The following is a 22,250-nucleotide window of genomic DNA, read 5'->3' on the forward strand; positions in this document are numbered from 1 at the left end:
ATATATGTTTGGGGACCGATATCATTGGGATATCGAGTAGGAAACAATCTTAATTATGAAAACGGTCGCATCATCTTGTTCATATCGAGTTAGTTACCTGAATGAGTTTGATTTACTCGCAACCACACAACGAATGAAAATCAACAAGACCAATTAAACATGATTTCACCCATATCTAAGATCAGAAAAATATAAAATATATATATGATAGCAAACACAACAAAGAATAACCTTAACAGATCGATCCGGGATCTAGTGCGTAATATCTAGAGTTATCATATCTGATATACAGTGAAATTGCAATCTCGTATCAAAAATTCCTATTCAGGACCTAATACATCCAGCCAATTCTAGAGCCCAATACTCCTCTTCCATCTAACAATCAATTCAAGACGATCTACAGCAAGTGTTGCTCTTAGCAGGGATTACTTGTGCAGGACCAGGGACGACGATCTTCTTGCCCGACAACGAGGCCGGGTTACCATTGCCTTGACTCTCGTCTGCAACTAGGTTCTTCTTGTTCACAATGTTGAAGATCTCAGTCAACACAGTCAAGAAGGCTGTCTCGACATTGGTAGCTTCCAAGGCAGATGTCTCCAGGAAGAAGAGCCCTTCCTTCTCAGCGAATTCCTTGGCATCTTCAGTTGGGACAGCTCGCTGGTCTTCGAGATCGGTTTTGTTGCCGATCAAAATAATCACGATGTTCTTATCTGCGTGGCTCCGGAGCTCTTCTAGCCAGCGGGGTATGTGGTCGAAGGTCTGGCGTTTTGTTATGTCGTATACAAGCATTGCCCCGACAGCACCTCTGTAGTATGCACTGGTGACAGCTCTGTATCTGCTCATCATAAAACAGAAATAGAAGAGTTATGAACAGTAGATGGGCACCATCGATAACATGATCGATCCAATTATGACAATGACTTACATCAAACAGTATCGTAGTTCAATATAGTAACACATCATGCTTAATTGCTTACTCCTCTTTACAGTTCTGACTGAGGTTAAGATTTATCATTCATGATCACAGGAACTCCATACAAACATATCTTCAATCAAACGAGATCTATATCTTGCTTTCCATCAAAGCAAAACTCCACCTCAACAGAACAACCAACCTCGGGAAAGCACAAAACTTAAGGAATTGCAGAAAAGGAAGGTCTTTTTCAACAAGATTATATAATTAATGAAACCTACTTACCTAACATCCCTTTTCGATTACCTAACATAACTTTTCAATGAATTTTCGACGGGGCATCTTCACCCAGATTGCATGGTCACGCTCTCCACAGGTGAACGGAAAATGGGATCTGTCAAATGGATTGGGCAGTGAGGACCAACCGAAACTATTTTCCTTGTTTTCCTCTTTAACGATGAAGCACACTTCATCTATTCATATACCACTATGCATCAAGAAATGAAGACGAACCGATCCCATTAACGGCCTACTAATGAGATAGACAAGAAGCTCTTATGAAACCTACCATCATATCATGATCTGCCATATCGATGAACTAAAGGGTGCGCTACATCATGTCAACAGAGTTGACAACAAGCCAATTTATCGAGTTCATCTGATCGAGCTAAATCACACTCCTTAATCAGCTAGCACAATACACAAATGCATAATCGGTTGCTCCAAAAGCTACACCAATCACAGCTGAATCACGCATAGTATAATCACCATATGTTTGCATCAGATCTTCTCTCGAACTGAGATCGAGCAACTACGACTCCAGCTAATCCATGAATTACAAGAACAGAGCATCAACAACCGGATGAGCAAATTTAAAAAAAGAGGAAGTTGAAGAAACTCACCTTTCCTGACCAGCAGTGTCCCAGATCTGAGCCTTGACGCTCTTGTGGTCGATGACTAGGGTCCGGGTCTGGAACTCGACGCCGATGGTGGCCTTGGAGTCCAAGCTGAACTCGTTCCTCGCGAATCGGGACAGTATCTGAGACTTCCCGACGGCGGAGTCCCCAATCAGCACCACCTTGAATACGTAGTCTATCTTCTGGCTCGCGTCGCCGTAGCCTCCCCCGCTCGCCATTGTTGCAACCACCGGTGCCCGCTGCTCTCCGGCGAAGTAGAAAGAGAGAGAGAGAGAGAGCTACTGAAGCAGCTGAAAAAGTGAAGACAACGATAATGGAGCTTTGAGATATTCAAAAGATCCTTTGAGGACGACACCGTGAAGACAAAAAGTCTTGGACCGTCCCTCTATAATATAGTACTCCGGGACCACGTACTGACGTACACCCAACACAGACCAAAGTGGGCCCCAGAAGCTTTTATCTGTAGGTGCACATGCCCCCGGAGCACACTTTTCCCATCCATCCCCGATGATTATATAGACGGTAAAATGCGTTTGCTTTCACTATCACACGTGGGGGCACGTGATTGGAGACGTGGGGATGATTAGTGTAGATTCGGCAGCAGGGGATACGAATTTTCTTCAATTAATGAGCAATAATCCTGAAAATTTAGATTATGTTCTGGGGACAGCTTCAGCGTTAATGGCGGCGGGTTAGTGGAAGTTGAGCGCGGTTGTCTAGGTATGTTTGTCTCTATTATTGCGGTTCGAATTTTGGGAGCGGAGAAAATCTATATTAAAGGAATTTTATTTTTTTAGCAGATCAATCCGACTCGAATTGATTAGTTAAGTTCTATTGAACTTTCGAATTCCAAAGTACAAAACGGAAAAAAAGAATGGATGGAATATATTCATATTAAGTGAAGTATACATATTCTAAATAAATTATACGCACTGAATTGATTATTTGGGGCTATGAAACTTTTTTTTGATGAACTGAAATATTTGAAGTTGGAAGCACGAAACAACCTCCGGAGATAAATGACCTCCAACAAGCTGGTTTTAATTTTCTTCCCAATGGCCTAGAATCCTTACAGAATTGTCCGACAAAACTAAGATCGAGACGTAAACTCATTCATGTAGCCTATTAGTCACTTGAACAAGGAGACCATGATGGTCAACATACACTTTAATGATCACTTCAAAGAATCATCATCAATATAAACTCCTAGATGATCACTCCCAAGTGATCATTGCTTGCACTTGATTATATTAATCGTTGGATTTATCTAAATGGTGGATCTTGATGTAGATAAGTTTGATGGATGGACCGCCCGAAGTGGTAATGAAATAGCCATGGAATGGAATTTCCCGAGGCCCGAATCTTGGGTTGGACAGATAAGAGTGCTATGATTGGTGAGACATGATCTTCTACATTGAATTTGTATTGGGTGGGAATTAATGCAGTTTCAACAATTGGCTGATTTGAAAATTTTGTTTGGTGAAAAAAGACAGTATTCTCATTGTAGTTCGTCCATTGACACAAGACATTATGGAAAAATCTTCCCCAATCTCATAATTTAGGAATTTTTATTTAGTTAAATAATTCTAGAGGCACTTTTCTCTTTAAAATTTGTGGAGAAATGATGCAGAGACACATTTGGTATAAACTTTTTTGATCGTTTCGGCCGTAAGAAGTTTGAACCACATTGGGCTAGATCTGCATGATTCGGGCCCGGTACCCCCCAGATTCAACGAGACATAACCTTTTGATCGGGGAAGATCTACCAAACCCTTCATATATTAAGTCGAAGCTTGTCCGGACAGCTTGAAGTTGAGTCCTGATCATCTCCAGGCATGTCGTATACTGTTTACGCTATATTTTTGGATTCTTTTGGGGCGAATATTAGTTTCTAGATTATGTTATGCCTATATGGTCATTTGCCCATTTAAGATCTTGCATGCCTTTAGGAGGCACCACTTAATCGATGATTAATAAATTTTTTCCTAGTATTTCACTATTGTGCTCTTCATTTCTTCAAAACTAACGCATGAGCAAAGCTACACGAGTAAATAGAAAGAGAGTTTCTAAGTTAGTCATGCTTATTCCTCAAATACCATTCGAACAATGTGATATCTCACATTGGGTAAATCCTCGTAATTATTGGGGTAATAATTAATCACGTTAGGACTGTAGTTATGAGTGCTACAGATGGTCTAATTCTAGAGGAATAAAAGTCATTTATGGCACGCTGGAAGGGCTCGTGTACCTGCAGCGGATCATTCCTTTGTTTGAGATACAAAATAGGGATTTTCACTTGTGTACATATAATAATAATTAACAAGGAGTAATCTCCAATTCACCCAATCAAAAAAAGAAGAAGAGTAATCTTCTTTTTATCTTATAGACGCTTGAATGAAATTTGTCTCAATCATTTTTTTCGATGAACTGGGGGCAAAAGTCTAATATCCTCGGTCATTAATTTGAGAACACCTGAGATCTCACCAATCAGCACTAATAACAAGTCGGAAATCTTTTTCAAATTTTCCACTTACTAGAAGGATTAATAAAGTAATTGCGAAAGGGAAGAGATTACTCGACACAGCATGTGACTACGGAGATCGATCATGGTAAGATACCTACAAAACAAGGTTTACCTCATCTCTATCAATAAAATAAAGGAAATTTTCGATTACTTTTTTCGGTCGTAAGGGAGGCCATAGGGTACACGGAAATTTTCGACCATTTAGACAGGGGAAGATCACCATTTGGTTCGAGGGAAACAAATTTCCTAGACAAAATATTGCTTACATGACCACCGAAAAAAAATATCGCTTACATTTAGACCTGATGCCGAATTACTGAGTCCTAGGCTGAGGTGGACGTGCCATGATCAGTTTAATAGCTTAAGGAAAACTGACGTTGAGTTGCAAGCCTCCTCTTCCTGAGTCGCTCGGCGATGATGAAGGACAACTCGAGGGATTGTGAGGCATTGAGCCTGGGGTCACAGTGGGTGTGGTAACGTGAGCTTAGGTCATTGAATGTGACAGTCTGTGATCCGCCGATGCAGTCGGTTACGTTCTGGCCAGACATCTCAAGATGTATTCCTCCTGGGCGACTTCCCTCTTGCTTGTGGACATCGAAGAACGCTCTCACCTCAGCCTGTGAATGTTGCACATAGAGAGTAATCTTCAGTAATGCAACTCATTGTACTACTATGGAATCGGAGATAGATGAAGTTGAGATGTGATCGTAAATGATCGAGATGATTTGTTCATAGACAATGATAAGGATCCAACACGAGAATAGCATGTCTTATACATATGAAGTTATTGTCATTTTTGGCCTTGTTATCGTGATAGGAAATGTGTACCAGGATAGCATCGAAGGATCGGGTTTTGAGCCCACAAGGTGCCTTGATGGTGTTTCCATGGACAGGATCAGTGACCCAAGTCACAATGTGGCCTGCCCTACGTACGGCCCGGATCAAGTTTGGGAGCTTCACCCTCAAGTTCTCGGCGCCCATTCTCACTATGATTGTGATCCTTCCCGGCTTATTGTGCGGATTCAGGATCCCTATGAGGTTCACTAGCTCATTCGGGTCCATCTTGTGACTCGCCTGCAGTAATATGACAAGTCGAACACTAATAACATTCTGATAATCTTTTCATACGATAAAATACCATTCTATGTGTTTACATGGTATGTGTTACCTTGATGCCTATAGGATTGGCAATTCCCCTCATGAACTCGACATGGGCACCATCGAGCTGGCGGGTCCGTTCCCCAACCCAAAGCAGGTGGGCCGAGCAGCTGTAGTAGAGGCCAGAGGTCGAGTCAAGCCGGGTCAGTGCTTGCTCGTAGGGCAAGTGGAGGCACTCGTGGGAGGTCCATAACTCTGTCGTGGTCATGAGTGGATGCTCAAGCGTGAGCCCAGCAGCAGCCATGAATCCTAGGGCCTAGTCCACCCTGTTAGCCAATTCCTCGTACCTGTCGGAAACAATCCAACAAGTTCAATACACCTAATTATTACATATTTAGTTCATATATTATTTTTTTATTAGATTTTTTTGGGGAGACGAGGGAGGACAACGAGTTTAATAAGGGTACATGGAAAACTAAATGAAGGGATATGGGAAGTCACATTGATAAGAGTCAAATCGAACTTCTTAATTCCAGGCGACAAAGTGATGCTAATCCATGCATGCAATGTTATATAGTGCATATGTATGTACCTATCTCCTTGCTCGCTGTTCTGAGCAAAGTCGAGGTTCCACTGGGTGACCCTCTGCATGGCGGCATAGCCACCGGTGGCGAAGGCCCTGAGAAGGTTCAGCGTCGAAGCCAACTGGCTGTAAGCCCTAATCAGCCGGTGCGGATCTGGAGTTCTTGACTTCAGGTCAAATGCATCTCCGTTGATATTGTCTCCCTTATAAACAGGCAGTTTCACTCCGTCCTTCTCCTCGAAGTCGTCCGACCGTGGCTTCGCGAACTGACCGGCCATCCTACCCACCTGACGAAAATTTATCGTCCATTAGGACAAAATGATGGATGACATGATTAACTAATAATTCCGATCTCAGAGTGAGGAGGTATTTTATGAAAGTGTGGTTGGCACAGTACTTTGGAAGTTTTCATGACCTTACAAACTCCTTATAATTGTTGGTAGGTCCACATAAGAACATGAAAACGTGTAATATCTAACACGAGTGGTATCGAGCTTATCCATTTTCGGCTTACGTGGACCATCAAAAAATTATCACCCCGTCGTCCATTACTTCAACATGAGTGAGATAAGGTGATTATTTGCCCGGCCAACATAGCCTACTTAGTCGGAAAAACACGTTTCTCGAGTTTCCTCTTGCTAACGTCAATGATTGACTGTCCCGATACGGGCACTGACCAACTCGTGATAGTCACATAATGTCCTAAACGTCTTGAATATATCATTAGAGTTACACCTCATGCCACTGTGCGTACCTTAATGACGGGCATTTGCCCTCCGAACATGAGGACAACACCCATCTGAAGAAGCAGCCTGAAGGTTTTGTTCCATGGCCATGTTTGCCTTGGTTAAGGATGATCAGCATGTTGCTGCTACTGGACATCGGATTGGGTTTATATCTAGAATTATCCTGGTTGAATCCAGGGCATACTTTTTCTTTCTTTTCCCCATCGTCTACGTCTTCTATTATTTGGAAATTCAACGGACTCTACCTAATTCAGATTCAAGCGGGTCGGTCCACTACGGAGTGATGCTCTCACAAACGTGTAAAAAGAACAAGCGCCGATACCCCAAACTAACTGATGTTTAACCAATGACCATCCATGGCGTACTTCGTCTACAAGTAGTTCGATTAGGGATAAAGTATGGGCCAAGTAGAAGTAAAATGATCCACTTATTATTTCACGTGCTAGATTTGTCCATCATTTAATTAAAAAAAATGTGCTAGTTTGAAGATGTTATATATATATATATATATATATATATAGGGTAAGCCTAAGGTGTTGACATAAATTGAAATCGATATGCTGAATTAATTATAAGTGATTTGCATAAATGTTATTAATTACTTGACAAATTTGACGAAGACGTCTATGGTTCATTGAAAGAATTAGAAAGGTATAAAAAAATTTTAATTTTAAATTATTATATTATATGCAAAAATAAAGGAACAAAAAAAATTAACTTTTAGATTGTGTCTATAAATGGGGAGTTACTTGGGATAGGAATAACCTATATATCTTGATATTTTTTTCACTGTGAACTCTAATATCTGAAAGCTCAGTAAACTTTGAATAATCTAGTCGAGTCAGGTATACCCTCTAATGGGTAAAGTTACTTCAATCAAGAATTTTTTTCATTCACTAGACTTGAATCAGTGAGTTTCAATTAATTCAGTCAAGTTGAGTTGGTCATCTAAGGAGTAAAACTCTCCTAATCAAGATTTTTTTTTCATTCACAAGGTTTGGACCCGAAATCTTGATTAAAGGGAATAAGAATCGAACCGCTTGAATCAACCATTGTTGGTATATATATTATATTATATATTTTGACATTTGATATTAATGAAGTTTTACTACTTATTAAAAGGACAATAAGTACAATATCAAATCAGGAGACAATATATCGAAAATGGAGATGGCTCTTATATTGTTGCAGGATAGGATACTCTCCAACGCACATTATAAGATATACTTTCTCTAATACTGTGTGGGTTTAACTTCGTGGGCGTGCTCTCCTCCTCTCAGCTTTTGGCGATATATTTCTTACAATTTTTGCGTAACGTATGAATAATAGTGCCTCATTATTTTAAATTGACAAGCCACTCATCCAAGAGAGTACTATCAAAACCAACAAAGAAAAACAAAATTTAAAGTCCCCCCGAACTCTGAGGTCTCAATCTAATATTATCAACTGTACCACTAACAATGTTATTTAACAAGAGAGACTTCTCGGTTGAAGACTCTTTTGCTCCTTTCCAGCTAGACCCTGCACAAAGTTGTATATATTAGGATGTTGTCAAGATCGAGGGTAGCGCTTGTCCGGGGGGGCCATGTCCTCCATCTTTGGTCAGGGTCGCGCATACTAAGGGGCGATTGCCCATGTGGTCGTCCGATTACCCAAAGAAAGGCCTCTCTCATGTTGACCTGCCGTAGCATGCTTTTTATGTTGCCGTCCGCCCGGGTCACGTCAATATATTACGAACATTATACTCGAAATTTTTAACGTTCGAGAGCATATGATTGTCTCAATACTTCACCAGGAATAAGATAAAAGCGACAATTATACCGCGTTTGATTTGCTGGAATGAAATTAAGAAACGGTAAAATTGAAGAGAGAAGGGAATTTGAATGATGAGAATTGAAATTTTATTTTTGAATGTTTTGACGTTTGTAAGCAAAGGACATAAATACACCCGATTTTTAAAAATTGGAAAAAAAAAAAAGAGTTAGAGCCAAACTGCGGCATAGCAGCTGTGATGGTGATCCCATGGCTTTGTAGCCACGAGGGCTCATCTTCTTGGTTCGGCATGCACTCCCGAGCCCAACCTAGGGACGCGATGACTGGATAGGGTCGAACCGAGGCTCGGGAGCGATGACCAGATGCCCCGATGAGAAGCTAAGAAAAGGGATTACCCTTGGGCAGCATTTCCCGCAGTTGGAGCAGCGGATGAACTTGACGTGGCCGCGGCCGTTCTTGTTGCGGCCTCCATTTCTTCGCTTGAAAGTCTGCCAGAGCCAACATCACAGGTGAAGAACATCAGCGGCAGAAGTCAGAGAGACTAACGATTCAGGCTTCAGTTAGCGATCTCTCCATGATTGATTAGCTCTGGCTCCTTGGGACGGAGGATCTCGAGCTGCCCCAGAGTCGTCGGCTCTCTCGCTCTCTTTCGCTCGCTTGCTAGGGTTTCCGCGACCCTCCCCGACGCCCATATCTCACTGTTCCCGGCTAGATATGGCCAAGACGAGGCCAGATCCGGCCTCGACGTGCCGAGACCAGCCCGGAGAGGTCGGTCGAAGTTCCATAATCAGAGGTCAACCGGTGGCGGAGGGAAGCAAGTGCTATATCTCATCCTCGGGCCCAATCCTGATGAGATCCGAATTTGAAATCTGGGCTGGCTGGGAGGGGGGATTTGCTAATCCGGGCTTGAGGGGAATAATGGTTTCCTCAGAATTCGAATCCAGGCGGAATTGGGCCGGAATAGAATTGGGTTTCGCCCAATCAAACGGGCCAATATCACATCTGGAATCTTTGTTATTCCGTTTCCGTTAATTCCATTTTTTTCCTTTTTTTTTATTTTATTTGTGAAACCCTTTCATTCATCTTACCAATTTGGAATAATACAATCCAACCACAATATATATATATATATATATGAAGTGCATTTAGTGCATACCTAATTTACAAATGTCTACTTTAATACATGTCAATGATGTCATAGATGCTGATGCTGCAATACAATACAAAGTCACCAGTTAGCTTATCAAAAGCCATCAGGCCCATTTCACTAATTTATTAAAAAAAAATTACAATAAAAAACAAATGTAAAATAAAAATGTGTGGCTCCCAGAAGAAAAAGAAAACTTTTTCTTTTTTCCTTTTATTATTATTATTATTACAGGTGTGCCATTGCCTTCTATATTTTTACTCTCGTAAGAAGCTACAACATCGTTACATAGATTACACCATGAACAAAGGCTGTTAAGTTACTAGACTAGACTGGCGCCGGGGAGAGCAAGAAGTCGGGTTGGAATCTCTGCATAAGGATCCCGCAAAACGGGCATAAGGGTTTTGCTAGCACTTTGCGAGGATGAGATTTGAGCAAAGATTTAAAGCTTGCGGGACGCCCAACCATAGTAAAGAAAGGCGAGGGTGCGAGTTTAAAAGCTCTCCTGTGACAGCAAATGCAGAACCATAAGGGAGTCGTAGGAGGGCAAATTTGCAGGGATACGGCACATCTGACGAGTCTATGTCTCAGTCTCTCTCCACTGGTGACGTGGAGACCTTCACAGAAGGCGACTTCTGGAGACTCGAAAGGGACTGAAGCCGAGCAATAGCTGCATTTCTCCTCCACTTGGTATTCACCAGACTGAAGCCTGTGTTTAAAGGAACATACGTTTCCCGATTATTAATAGAAGGTAAGTTCGTGAAAGTGAATAAAAATACCACTCGAGTAAATCCTGATCATGCGGGATGCATTAACAACTAAGTACCTCTTCTTATGAGTCCCAAATTCAGTCAAAAGGCCCTTCAGTTGATTATTCCGCGCAGCATTATTCTGGGAAACCCACTGCTCCATCTGCCCCAACCCCGTGGGACACCATTGCCCACCTTGATGTGAGCTTTTCTCGGGACAAGGCCTAATACTCGAACAGGCAGAAAGGCTATAACCCACAAGACGTTCCCTAAGCTCCCTTTCACATCCAGAAACTAAGCCAACCCATGATTCAACATCCTCTGCACTTTCCTGTAACATTGCTTCCTTTAGTACCCCGTGACTGATCTGATCGGGCTTCACTTCCGATAATACAATGCGCTTACATATCACATTAAGGAGGTGCAACTGTCGAGATGTAAATTTGGAGAGGCTTCTCGACACATCAGACAGAATGCTTTCAGCAGTTAGGTTCACATGCGATCCCAAGTACACCGTCGAGAGCCACTCGACTAGAAACTGTTCCACAAATTTCGGGGCTGTGCGCTGGAAGGCCAATAAGGCAGCTACAACATCCCATACAACGAGCGGCTTTGAGGGACTTTCATATTGTTTTAAAGACCAAAACATGTTGGATTTCCAACAGGTTATTTCATTCTCTGGAATACTGGGGACAGGTTCGATTTTAGACTTTAGGGATGGATCCAACGAAATCTTGTGTTCTAGCCCACCAATCCAGAAGAACTCTACTGCAGCCTTAAGGGACCTGGGTCATTAGTGAGGATGTGAGTTTCTCAAAGTGCAACACAATCTTGTTTCTTGCAACCATTTTAGTTTTCTCAAAAGTTACAAGCACTAGAAAGTTTACCTTGATTGATACATGGGATTTAGAAGATCACTATCGAAACTTCGAACCTACAAATGACCAAAGACAGTCTAGTAAATAAAAAAGAAAACGAAGATAAAGTTCAAGTTTATATCTTAATCATCACAAGTTGAAACCACAGTATATGGCAGCAAATCTCTGAAGAACAAACATGTAAGCTTCAATCCGAGAATTCTCTCTCAGAAAATATAGAAAAAGGGGGTCTGTGCACCAATATCTGCCATATCGACAAGACTTGAGGATGCAGAACTACAATGCCATACCATTGCAAGCACAAGATTTCCTGGGGAGACTGCCACACCATAGCAGGAATAAAATGCATTTGGAAGCTGAAATAGGAAGGAAAGAGGAATTCATTATCCGTTATTAATATACATATGTGAAGACAAAGTTGTCTCACTTTCCTCTCCAGAAATGCTGAGCTACCAGTAGTAATAAAATGGGGTACTTTTCAACACATTTACACATCACATCTTAATTCTACTTTTCAATCTTAGTTTTCAGTTTCTCACTTATTTGGTTCAAACAAATTTCGAATTTATAATTCATTTTTGTAACTAATGATTTGGTCGTTAATATTGTCTCAATCCCTTTTGAAAGGCATCCTTTGCCTACTGCTATCACAACAATTTACACATCTAATCATACCATTTTAGCAATTCTCTTTCCAAATTTTGTATTATATATGCTCATGCTTATGACAAAATTGACCAAGGTCAAACAATATATGTGGAAAATCCACGTGCTGGTTTAGTATTTAGTGTGTAGTGTCTCTCTCTATATATATTCATAACAAAAGGGGAAAGACATGAAGGCAAAACACCTACATCGCCAAAGCCTCTCTGGCCAGGAGTACTCGAAGCAACAGGCACCTCAGCTATGGAATTCTGATTTAATCTCCATCTTCTGACAAAATTATCCTGCAAAAAAAAAAAAAGATGCCCATATTATAAAAATTTATATATAAATGAAATTACATGATATGAACAATTTAACTCTGTGAAACTATAATACCTGACTGCAACTGTACAAAGAACTCCCCTCATAGGCCCAAGCTAAACCTGTAACCTAACAATAATTTCACAGCTTCATAAATCAAATATCAATGTGCATGTCAGGACTGATCAACAGCAAGAAACTTACAACATGATCATGCGCATCTAATGAACAGATCTTTTCGAATCTGCCGCTTAATTTGTCATCTACCCATACTTCAAAAGATCCAGATCCTTTCCCCACTGCTATAAGCATCTTGTGTTGTGGATTTGCAGGCACAGTAAGTGAGAGAACAGATACAGAGGCAGAGATAGTATCAGCACTGATAATCTGTACAAAGAAAATAAAGCAGGTCAGAATAAACTTATTCAACAATAAGAACTGACAAGCAAAGTAAGTCTAATAACATGCAGGATACCTCCTTCAAAAGGATAAAGGGACAGTGACTTGCTTCCGATGGCTTCGAGAAATTCTCAGCAGACCCAAGCCAGATCCTCACACTTAAAAAGAAAAGAAGAATGGTAAAACACTGCACAAGTTTTTCTACAAAAGTTGGATATTTCTAGTCTGAAGATCTGCAACGCCAGAATATCTTGGGTACGAATATGATAAGTTTAGTTTGGAAACATAGGTTTCCAGTTTTCTTTTGCAAATTACCTGCCATCAGAACTACCACTGGCCAGCAAAGCCTGGGGAGTCGAAGAATCAGCAGTAAGCAGCAGCCAACTTAATGCAGTAACCCACGAATTGTGTGCCTGAAGCAACCAGATGAGCATCACAGAAGGATGGACATTGGCATGCTCAATCGAGTAGAACTTAGGCATGTCAATTCTCCAAAGTGAGATTCCACCTGACTTCCCTCCCACGGCAAGCACAGAAAAGCAGGAAGGACTAGATTCAGTTCCCGAGCTACTTTCAGAATATGACTGCAACAGAGGCGACCAGGCAACGACGAGGGCTGATAGCATTGCACTACGAGAAGCATATTGATCAGCAGTTATCATTGGGAGTGTGGAACTCCCATCTTTCTTCCCCCGAGATTTCGCTCGATATTTGGGAAGATTCGGACTCGGCTCATCTTCTGTCCAAAATTCAATAGGCAGAACCTAGGAAGGAATGAGCAATCAACCAGAACAAGCTTTTCAATGGAACCTATTTTAAGCAAAGAAAATCACTTCCATAGTAAACAAATACAATTATCGGAAAATGAAATAACAAAAATGAGGCAACGATGTAAGCAATACCTCTGGTGACCCTTGATCCAGGGTTTCAGCATCACTGCTATCTCGTCGGGATGATGACTGTTCTGCACCTGAACCTGGGTCCTTGGTGTTGCAGCAAACTCTGAACATACAAAGGAATACAAGCAAGAAATCTAAGGAGACTCTGTAAATACCAAAATAATAAAAGACAAGCAAAAGAAAAGGGAAGAAAGATCATATGGATACATAATTAAATGCCCCCATAGCTGAAGAAAAAGAGAAGGATTTCCAATTTACATTGTGCCAGATTCATTCAAACGCTTTCGCTTCCGCTTCGACTCTCCTCTTGGACCTAAATTCAGTGGATTGTCCACATTCTGATGCTCCCCTGCAAACTTTTTATGAGAAGTAAAATAAAGAAGAAACTCAAATATTATAATTCAGAAAGTGAAGGATCTGTGGAATTTAGGATTAGTCGGCAATCCAGACATGATGGAGAACACCCAAATGAACGGCAATAAACGCTTACATCAATAAATTCTGAAGGAACCTCGGGCTTTTTAAAGTTGATTTTTGCAAGATGATTGAACAGATTCTCTGAAACATCTACAACCTGAAAAACAATATAAATAAAATAATAATAATAATAATTCAGAAGTACAATCAGTAATGGTAAGTGAGAAGTCACATATTTGCACAATTGTTTTAGATTACAGAAATATATTGTCTCAAATTATATGTCCTCTTTCAATTATGATCAGATGAGAATAGGCACTTGACAGAGTCCATAATAAATAGATTTTTCCCTTCATAAGAATCATTACGATCCTTTATATTCACTTCCTAAAGACATATCAAAGTCCACGAGGCCCCCTAAAATGGGTGAACCAGCTCAGAAAGCTCCTGTCTCAGTTCAATTACTGGAAGGCATGGGCACTGGGGGACAGTGCATCTGACGTTTTATCATTCTTTGGAGCTTAACCATCAATCAGGTTCTCCTTGATTTTGCTAGTTTCCAACTGAATTGACCTACTGAGCTTATTGACTTCCATACTGAGTGTTTTAGTTTTCCGTTCTCCATATTCTGTCCTCCCTGTGACCATAGAAGATTCCCAATTTTTACCTCTATCCATTCAGCAGAATAATCACAAAATGGCTGACGGTAAAGTTTAATACGTCCTTCCACAGTGCAAATAGCGAGCAGGCACCTATTCACGAAAAGTGAAGCAAGACGATAAGTTAAAACAGGATTGGCTACCTGAGGCCAGAAAAGAAAATGTTACCCGGAGTTATGCGCCATTCCTAGCGGAGACCATGAAATTGATTGGACACATTCACGTTCCCGCGATAAACAAATAGGCAACAAGCAGCCAGAGGCCATATCTGCGAGAGGGAAAAAATCTCATAATTTTTATGCATAACAATAACAGTAATTGGAAAGACAGGAATCTCTTGCACATTGAATCTTATAGCGGATAACTGCTGTTACATCACGGTCACGAAAACCAGGAAGTCATTATTCTGTGCTGTGTAATATTCTTTAGCTAGAGGGCAAAAAACAGCCTTAAGATAACGATTAACATTAAGAACAGTCCCATACCTTCGGCTTCTATAACCCCAATTGGAAAAGGCTTTCCAGCAGGAATCTTTATCAGCCCTCTCGGTCCCAGAGGCAACTCCGGGTTCTGCCACAAAATTCAGTTTAAGAAACATATCAGATTCCATAAAACTATGCAGTTCCCTCTAGGGAAAATAGAAATGGTTTGATTGGAAAATATGCTGAGTAAAGCAGGAGAACTGAACCATGCGAAACACATCAACTTTTTTCCGAATACAAAGCATCTGGGCAAGGGAATCAACCCAAACAGATCAATAAAGAGAATAATTTCTCCAGAATTTATACTAAGTCGACCAACTTTCCACAAGAACTGAACCAGGAACAGTCAAAGTTGCTTAATTTGATGTGATCTCGAGGTTACCAATATGGTGACAAGGTGACCGCTGGCTACAGCTATCAGGTTCTCCTCGGACCACGCTATGGAGTTGGGGTACGACGGCGAGGCCACGAGCGCCGCCGCCTGGAACCGCGAGCACATATTCGCAGCCGATGGGGTAGCTGTTGGGTTGTGGCAGTTTTCTCTTCCAACAGTTAATATAGCAGAAGAGCAATTTTGGAGGGAAAATTGAACTGTCGGAACAGCAAGGAAGCGAAGACGCAAAGGTTGCAGGAAACCCTAGTTCGAGTCCCGCTTCAGTTCAGAGCTGAATGAAGTTTTCTTTTTTTTTTTTCTTTCTTTTTTTTCCCCCCTTTTCCCCTTACCTCCGCAGCTGAAGATTTGGGCTGGGCCCAACTGGCAAAATGGGCCGAGCAGGATCATGCTTCGGTGACGGCGGGTGTCTCTTCCGCAGGAGTAACGTCCCGACTGCCGTTCCCTGCCCGCCCGGCCGTGACTGATTCCTTCTGTAGTTCTGGGAAATATTTCGACGAGGGGGAGGGGGAGAGAAGAGGCGGACTGGAGCTCGTTGAGCCATTGGCGATGGAGGAACTGAAGAAGCTTGAAGAAGCACAGGTGGTTCTGGAGCTCCTGCTATCCCGCAGCGTAGTAACGGCCTCGTCGGATCCCGGCGCCGACCGTTTCCTCGCCAACCTCGTGCTTCTCCTGGTAATGACTGTTGGAAACCGTTCACTTTCCTGTTCTTCTTCCTCATCGGTGAGCTTATGGTTTCCCTGCCCTCATCTGGAGCTTCACGGAGTTCACTTGAATATATTGAATAGAGTGATAAAACATACGATTAATCAATCAATTGAGCTTGCATATTGGCTTTCAGTATAGAGCTTTCTCGAGCAACTTGATCGCCGTTTCGGTTCTAATTAGCAATGCTGTTTGCGAACTGTTTTGCTCTGTTGCATAGGTTGCGTCTTTTTTTACCTTTTTGTTGTTTGTGATGTAGTAAGGATGTTTCACAATCTAAGTTGCTGATCATCCCTGATGATTTCGCTTTGCTGCAGATACAGCCCTGTGCAGACCTTGATTTGAACACAAAGCGACGTTTGGTCAATGAAAATATGCCACAGGTTAGAAAAGAATCCCCAAACTTTCGGTTAATCCGTTCCTTCGGAAACGCTGATGCGATTGATTGTGCATCTATTTGCAGATCTCAAGTGCACTCCTTGAGGAAGCATCGATATTGCTTGGTCAAAAAGATAGTGTGAAGCTTGAAAAGGCTGGTCCAAACTGTAGTATGTAGCTATTCCCCATGACTTATCATCTCTTTTTCGCACGTTGTCAATTTGCCATTTGCATCCATTCTGGAAAACACAGTGAAAGAATGGGATTATCAGTAATAAGATTATAATATTCTATTTATTTCCTGAGTTTAGATCATCCTAGGATCCATATATTTATATATGAGAACTGATTTGAGGATATTTAAGTTCTGGATGCAAAGTTTCTCTTGGGGTTGCCTTAGTTTATGCTTCGTTTTCTGTCAATAACATGTTAGCTCTAGATGGTTTCTTTGGCATAGTTGCAGTAATCCGTTAAGTCTGAGACATCCATATTTTTATCTAACAGGTAATTGGACAACTTTAGCTGGAAGTGCTCCAGTCATTAGTTTTCATGATAAGGTAGATCAGGATTTCTTGCAATCTGAACTGGGAAATGAGGCTGTGATTGGACTTGATTCAATGCAGAGGGCAAATTCAACACTAGAGGATTTTGTGAGTAATTTGTTCCTCCTTCATAAATGAAGTGGCGCAAAAGACTGATGTATTAATGTTTGAACAATAATCTAAACCTTATTGTGCCAATCCGCATTAATTGCAGCGGTTGTCTAATGACATTGTGTTCACTTTGCAGTGCAGATCCTACTTCATGTTTCACGGAATGGATGTGAATAGGCCACAATCAGTGTTCAAATATTTACCTATGCTTTTCTTTGTCGAAAGTTACATATATCAGGTAATATTCGGAAACAACATAGACTGAAGTTTTGTGTACATTGCAAAGTCAGTTTTTAGCTTTTGTTAGCCTCTGAAATTTGTCCAGAGGCGTCAGCATTTGTTCATTGTGTATGGAAACTAATCTTCTCGGGCAAGCATGTATATCTAATCCCTGAGAAACAGTCTCAAGAATGGCTTCATTCTAAACATGAAGCATTTCCAGCTGACTTGACTTTCTGCAGTTTTACTTCCAGAAATAATCTTGTGCATTTAAAAGAAAAAGCTTTTGATGAAACTCATTATGTGAACGTGTTTATCTAAGCCATTTGAGTTATTTTCTTCCACAAAACCTATTTAACGACCGAATATTTGAGATGGAGGGCTTTAGATAAGCAGGAAGAGTAATTCAAAAGAAAAAATATTGTCCTATCATTAACATTGCTCAAGAGTTTGCCGACAGCAGCATTGCATAGCTTTTCTTTTTCTTTGAGCTGGTGAGTTACTTTTGGTTTCTCTATTTATCTTCTAGTGATGGTACTTTTCTGTTTTAGCAATGCAGCTGGATACTTTGAATGAGAAAGTAGTAAACATATACATTGATGGGAAGACCATGGCCCCCAGTCAGTCTGAGGTCGTAACTCCAATACCTTCTCTCCTTGCTGAAACAATTGTGCATTTATTTAATCATCAAATTTGCATCAAATATGCAGATAACTGAAAATGGCGATACTGGTGGAGTCATTTATAAGTTCCAAACTGATCCATTCAGACCACTTCTCCTGCTTCTCGAATGTCATGGGCTGCTGACAGAAAGGTCTAGCTTTTAAAGTAATTCGTTTTCTGGTTATGAACAGTTAAGACTGGTTTTATAACAGATCTAACTTCATGATTGAAGGATTAAAGAAGAACTTAGATCAGGAGCAGAATACTGGGCTCTTGAAAGGAAGCTTTGCTTTGCCTTGAAGAGCAGACAAGAGGTTCGTAATATAGTCTCATATGTGCTAATTTTGTCCGTGTGGAGGGTGCTTTTATTTTGGAGAATCATGTGCCTGCTACTTAGGTTGTAACAAAATGTTGGACACTTTAGGTTTCAGCTGAAGATGTGATGAGGGCTATTCATCTGAAATCTTTCGATTACCGAGTGTTGAATCTTCTGCTGTATCAGCTGAGAGGAGAGGAGGTATTTTTTCTGTACTGTTTAGACCACAAAGAATTATCTTTTTTAGTTTGTTTCGATGATTAACTTTATTGCCCAGCTGCTACTTTCCTTCTGTCATGATGATTAAGTTTATCATACTAGCTATAGATAGTAGAAGATGGGGAAATTCCTTCTCAGCACTTGTATTCTCAATTCTGTAATCTATGCTACCCTTGTTGAGCTTCGCTTAATTTTACCATGTCTTTTCCTCTTTTGTTCTCTAGACCGGTGTGTTTGTTTCTCAATTGTCTTTCAATTTCTTAGACGAGGTTTTCTTTCTCACTGTTGCTAAGGTGAATGACTTGCATATGGATTTTCTTTCCACATCTGAATTCTTGGTAGAGGTTTCCGATGATCTGTAAGTGGTTCTTTTTGCAGCCTTTTATCTTTCCTGGCATTCAATGTCTGTCAGAATTCCACAACTATCATTTACTTGAGCACTTTTACTCAAGACTTTCCGCTTAATGCAAACAATAGTAGTTTAACTGTTCCAATTGATACTGACAAACACTGTTGGTGTGCTTGGACTGATCCAACGGTGTGATCGACATCTTATTTAGGTTTGACTACGAGGTAATTCCATACGGTAGACGATATCTTACGACATTAACTCAACATAAATTAGCGCTCAATTTCTTAATATTGCGACAATTCTTTTACAGGAAGATGTATTGGAGAACAGCTTCAATATCCTGCGCATGTTTGTGAGAATATATGGAGCTTCAGCAGCCCCAGCAATGCTTGCAAAATGCATAGCAGAGGCGGAAGAGAAATATGACCAATTGCTACATGCGCTGGGTCCTCAGCTCTCTTCACAATACCAGAGAAGGTGTGAAGAAGCCACTGCAGAAGGTAGTAACTTTGAATCGACGGTCCAATAGATAAAATACATCCTATTATTCATGAGTCTAATGCATAAAATGGTGGAATTCTGATTAGGTGGGAAGACGGGCGCACACCCTTTTGGGACATGGAGCATGCCAACGGTGATTGTAGACGAGGAGTTGTATCGAGCCAACGTGTTAAATTGTGAATGAGTGGAGGGACCTCCACAGTAAGAACATTCTCGCTGAAATAGCCCGACCTTCATCTAATTACACTAATCGGATTATATTATTTTTCTGTGGCTTGTTTCACATTCCTGACTCATATTATTGACTACTATCGTAATGCAACCGGACACCCTCTCAACTCATCCCCGGATCGCTGGCTCTGGTCCATATTCATGTGATCTCTGACCGGATCGGCCTCGGGTCCACGGTGTAATAATTCGGTCAAAACTAACAGCTTCCCTACCCGAGAGAATCTGCCAGGGAAGTGCTCTTGTCCCTTGTAACCCGAGGATTTTGTCTGATGGCAAAAATTTCTGAGTCCTTTGGAAGGGTGAGTGAATTCAACAGTGGGAGGCACAGAGAGAGAGGGGGAGAGACCAAGCCAAAGACAAGAGAGTACTCATCAGCTTCGTGTGGTCACTGCTCAGGTACTGAAATCGATGGATCATTCAACCCCTCTTGCATTGCCCCCCTCTATTCAGATTCTCTTCTAAAATATGTTCCTCTGATATTGTTGGTTATGATATTTAATGCAAATATCCGCCATTGATGCAATCAATCTGCTTAGAAGCTGCTTCTTGCTCGCCGGGCCATTGCCTTCCATCTCGGTCCGTCTGGACTGCAAGGAAATTAAATCGTTCCTGGAGGCCGGGAAAGGAGGGCGCAGCATCATGTGTAGTGGTTGCATCAACAGTTAAGAGTGGAGAGAGCTTTCTGGGTCATTTATTACTGGATTTGGTTTTTGACTGATCCCGCGGAGAGCTCTACTTGCAACCCCCCTCAAAATATTATCGATCCATGAAGCTCTGGAATGGGGTTATATCCATGCCGACAATCGAGAATGGGAGTGCAGTATTTGATGTTGTAATTGTACTTCAGGTCATGCGCAAAAGGCACACATTGTGACTCGGCATCACTACATGAGTGCAAATCAGAGCAGCCATTTCCCGGCTTTTCCATGCGATCGATCGACCAAACCAAAGATGAACTGAGAATGCCTCGAGTGTTGGCATACAAATTCTACCACCTCTTGAAAGTCATTTTATCTCTTCTTTTACAAACGTGATGGTTAGTCAAAGGAGTGGAAAAATCTTTCAAACATGTCAAATCACATGGGCAGAGTTCAAATCAAACTTCCTTTGGTTGAGACAGCTTAGGATCCTGTCTTTGAATCATACCCGTCAAAGCATCTTGTCTCATCGGAGACATCCAACAGAATTGAATTGAATCCTATGATGCATTTTTAGTCAAATTGACTGTTGCTGCACAGTGATCATGAAAGAGAGGGAGAGGACATGAGAGAAATGGGCCATGAAAAGTGAAAATCCCAAGAAGATAAGATAAAGAAAGAAGCCCTCATACAATCAAGAAAACAAAACGGATTGGCAGATGATAAAAAAGGAGTAAATTTTCCATATGCCCAGTGATCAAGAGAAGAATAAGATCTTCGGTACAAATTTTTTCTGTACATCTAAAAATACGGTATTCTTCTAAAGTAATGTGTCATCATCGAAACCCGGATACCTCTCGTGGTAAAAAGAAAAACAAAAAACCATAGCAGTAAATCAACTCCATCAGCACATCATCTAAATTCTAATATTAAAGTTAACGAGCTTAAAAAATTTTACAGGATTCATTAGTTTTGATGTTTTCTTTGATTTCCAATCGACCTGAACCTAACTACGGGTTGAACAAATGGTTGCGGCAACGGCATTTCCACCCGAGCGGCTTGTAGTTGGAGTACCGGCCGCTTTCAAGGGAAGGGTTGAGGAACTCGGTCGGGGCAACCGGTGAATGGTGGCGGCGGCTGCCCGGCGGCCTCTTCGAGCGGAGGCTGATGGGCAGACTGGGGACCTGAACCGCCAGGCAAGGGTGGCAGCCGTTGCACTTGTTGTAGCAGCTCGGTGGGGTCGAACCCAGCCTCGCCTTCTCCTCCATTGCCAGCAACACCTGCACTTGTAATAATTCTGAAACTCCTAAGAATTATTTTGCCACTGTACACATACATTTATATATTGAGGGGATGCCCTAATATATAATTTCCCTGGTATTTTTTTCTTTTTTGGTCAAGAGATCACGATATTCTCAGCTTTTGGTGGTGACTAATCCTATTTAGAAGTCGGCTTCGTCATAGCCAATTTCTGTAGTGATATAAACGCATGCAAGAAAGAGAGAGAGGGAGGGGTTTGAACTTTGAAGACTTACCCGATGATGAGTGGAAGAAGGGTGATGTTGAAGAAGTTGCCAATGGTGGAAGTGTGATGAAGAAGGAGAGGAGTGAAGGTGGAAGAAGAGTGAAGGTATAATAATAATAATAAGAAAAAGGAGGAGGAAGAAGAAGAGAGAGAGAGAAGTGCAGAGGAGGAGATAGGAGGAGAGTTGATTAGTTAACTTCTTCATGGGGAGGATCTCTTCTCTCTCTCTCTCTCTCTCTCCTTTCTACTCAGCTCACCATGAATGAAATAGAATAGATTTTTTTGGCGAAGAAAAACAAAAATGTTGGA

General features: G+C 41.3%; 5 protein-coding genes across 9 annotated transcripts; 1 reads left to right on the forward strand and 4 right to left on the reverse strand.

Moving 5' to 3' along the window:
• Positions 1–176: 176 nt before the first annotated feature.
• Positions 177–2,173, reverse strand: LOC116198633 (ras-related protein Rab11A). Its single transcript, XM_031528828.1, has 2 exons — positions 1,816–2,173; positions 177–835 (listed from the first exon to the last, which is right to left on the reverse strand). The coding sequence occupies exons 1-2, from the start codon at positions 2,046–2,048 to the stop codon at positions 388–390; spliced, it is 681 nt and encodes a 226-aa protein (XP_031384688.1). The 5' UTR covers positions 2,049–2,173; the 3' UTR covers positions 177–387.
• A 2,273-nt stretch (positions 2,174–4,446) lies between these two features.
• On the reverse strand, positions 4,447–6,409 carry LOC116198632 (phospho-2-dehydro-3-deoxyheptonate aldolase 1, chloroplastic-like). The gene is given in 4 exon segments (XM_031528827.1): positions 4,447–4,971; positions 5,183–5,428; positions 5,523–5,799; positions 6,045–6,409. Coding segments are annotated over 4 exon segments (1,056 nt in total). The 5' UTR covers positions 6,314–6,409; the 3' UTR covers positions 4,447–4,707.
• A 3,373-nt stretch (positions 6,410–9,782) lies between these two features.
• LOC116198630 lies at positions 9,783–15,831 on the reverse strand. Of its 2 annotated transcripts, XM_031528823.1 has the most exons (16): positions 15,533–15,831; positions 15,154–15,238; positions 14,837–14,936; positions 14,677–14,761; positions 14,083–14,166; positions 13,851–13,948; positions 13,596–13,695; positions 13,009–13,457; positions 12,770–12,851; positions 12,499–12,681; positions 12,370–12,423; positions 12,183–12,275; positions 11,619–11,684; positions 11,338–11,384; positions 10,528–11,235; positions 9,783–10,410 (listed from the first exon to the last, which is right to left on the reverse strand). In XM_031528823.1, the coding sequence occupies exons 1-16, from the start codon at positions 15,647–15,649 to the stop codon at positions 10,029–10,031; spliced, it is 2,733 nt and encodes a 910-aa protein (XP_031384683.1). In that variant the 5' UTR covers positions 15,650–15,831; the 3' UTR covers positions 9,783–10,028. The 2 variants fall into 2 exon arrangements, with proteins under 2 accessions (XP_031384683.1, XP_031384684.1); XM_031528824.1 differs by lacking the exons at positions 15,154–15,238; positions 15,533–15,831 and having other exon boundaries at positions 14,083–14,159; positions 14,837–14,900.
• A 137-nt stretch (positions 15,832–15,968) lies between these two features.
• On the forward strand, positions 15,969–20,707 carry LOC116198631. 4 transcript variants are annotated; one of them, XR_004155357.1, is made up of 14 exons: positions 15,969–16,216; positions 16,570–16,629; positions 16,710–16,794; positions 17,129–17,274; positions 17,414–17,515; positions 18,056–18,127; positions 18,207–18,310; positions 18,392–18,473; positions 18,584–18,676; positions 18,988–19,052; positions 19,255–19,267; positions 19,357–19,546; positions 19,634–20,174; positions 20,315–20,707. XR_004155357.1 is itself a non-coding variant. In XM_031528825.1 (13 exons), the coding sequence occupies exons 1-13, from the start codon at positions 16,091–16,093 to the stop codon at positions 19,729–19,731; spliced, it is 1,242 nt and encodes a 413-aa protein (XP_031384685.1). In that variant the 5' UTR covers positions 15,971–16,090; the 3' UTR covers positions 19,732–20,707. The 4 variants fall into 4 exon arrangements, 1 of the variants encoding a protein (XP_031384685.1); XR_004155355.1 differs by having other exon boundaries at positions 15,971–16,216; positions 16,564–16,629; XR_004155356.1 differs by having other exon boundaries at positions 15,971–16,216; positions 16,564–16,629; positions 20,318–20,707.
• Positions 20,708–21,136: 429 nt separating this feature from the next.
• On the reverse strand, positions 21,137–22,250 carry LOC116198634 (EPIDERMAL PATTERNING FACTOR-like protein 1). Its single transcript, XM_031528829.1, has 2 exons — positions 21,952–22,250; positions 21,137–21,696 (listed from the first exon to the last, which is right to left on the reverse strand). The coding sequence occupies exons 1-2, from the start codon at positions 22,144–22,146 to the stop codon at positions 21,427–21,429; spliced, it is 465 nt and encodes a 154-aa protein (XP_031384689.1). The 5' UTR covers positions 22,147–22,250; the 3' UTR covers positions 21,137–21,426.

The sequence above is a fragment of the Punica granatum genome, chromosome 3, assembly GCF_007655135.1.
Source record: "Punica granatum isolate Tunisia-2019 chromosome 3, ASM765513v2, whole genome shotgun sequence".
Classification (NCBI taxonomy): domain Eukaryota; kingdom Viridiplantae; phylum Streptophyta; class Magnoliopsida; order Myrtales; family Lythraceae; genus Punica; species Punica granatum.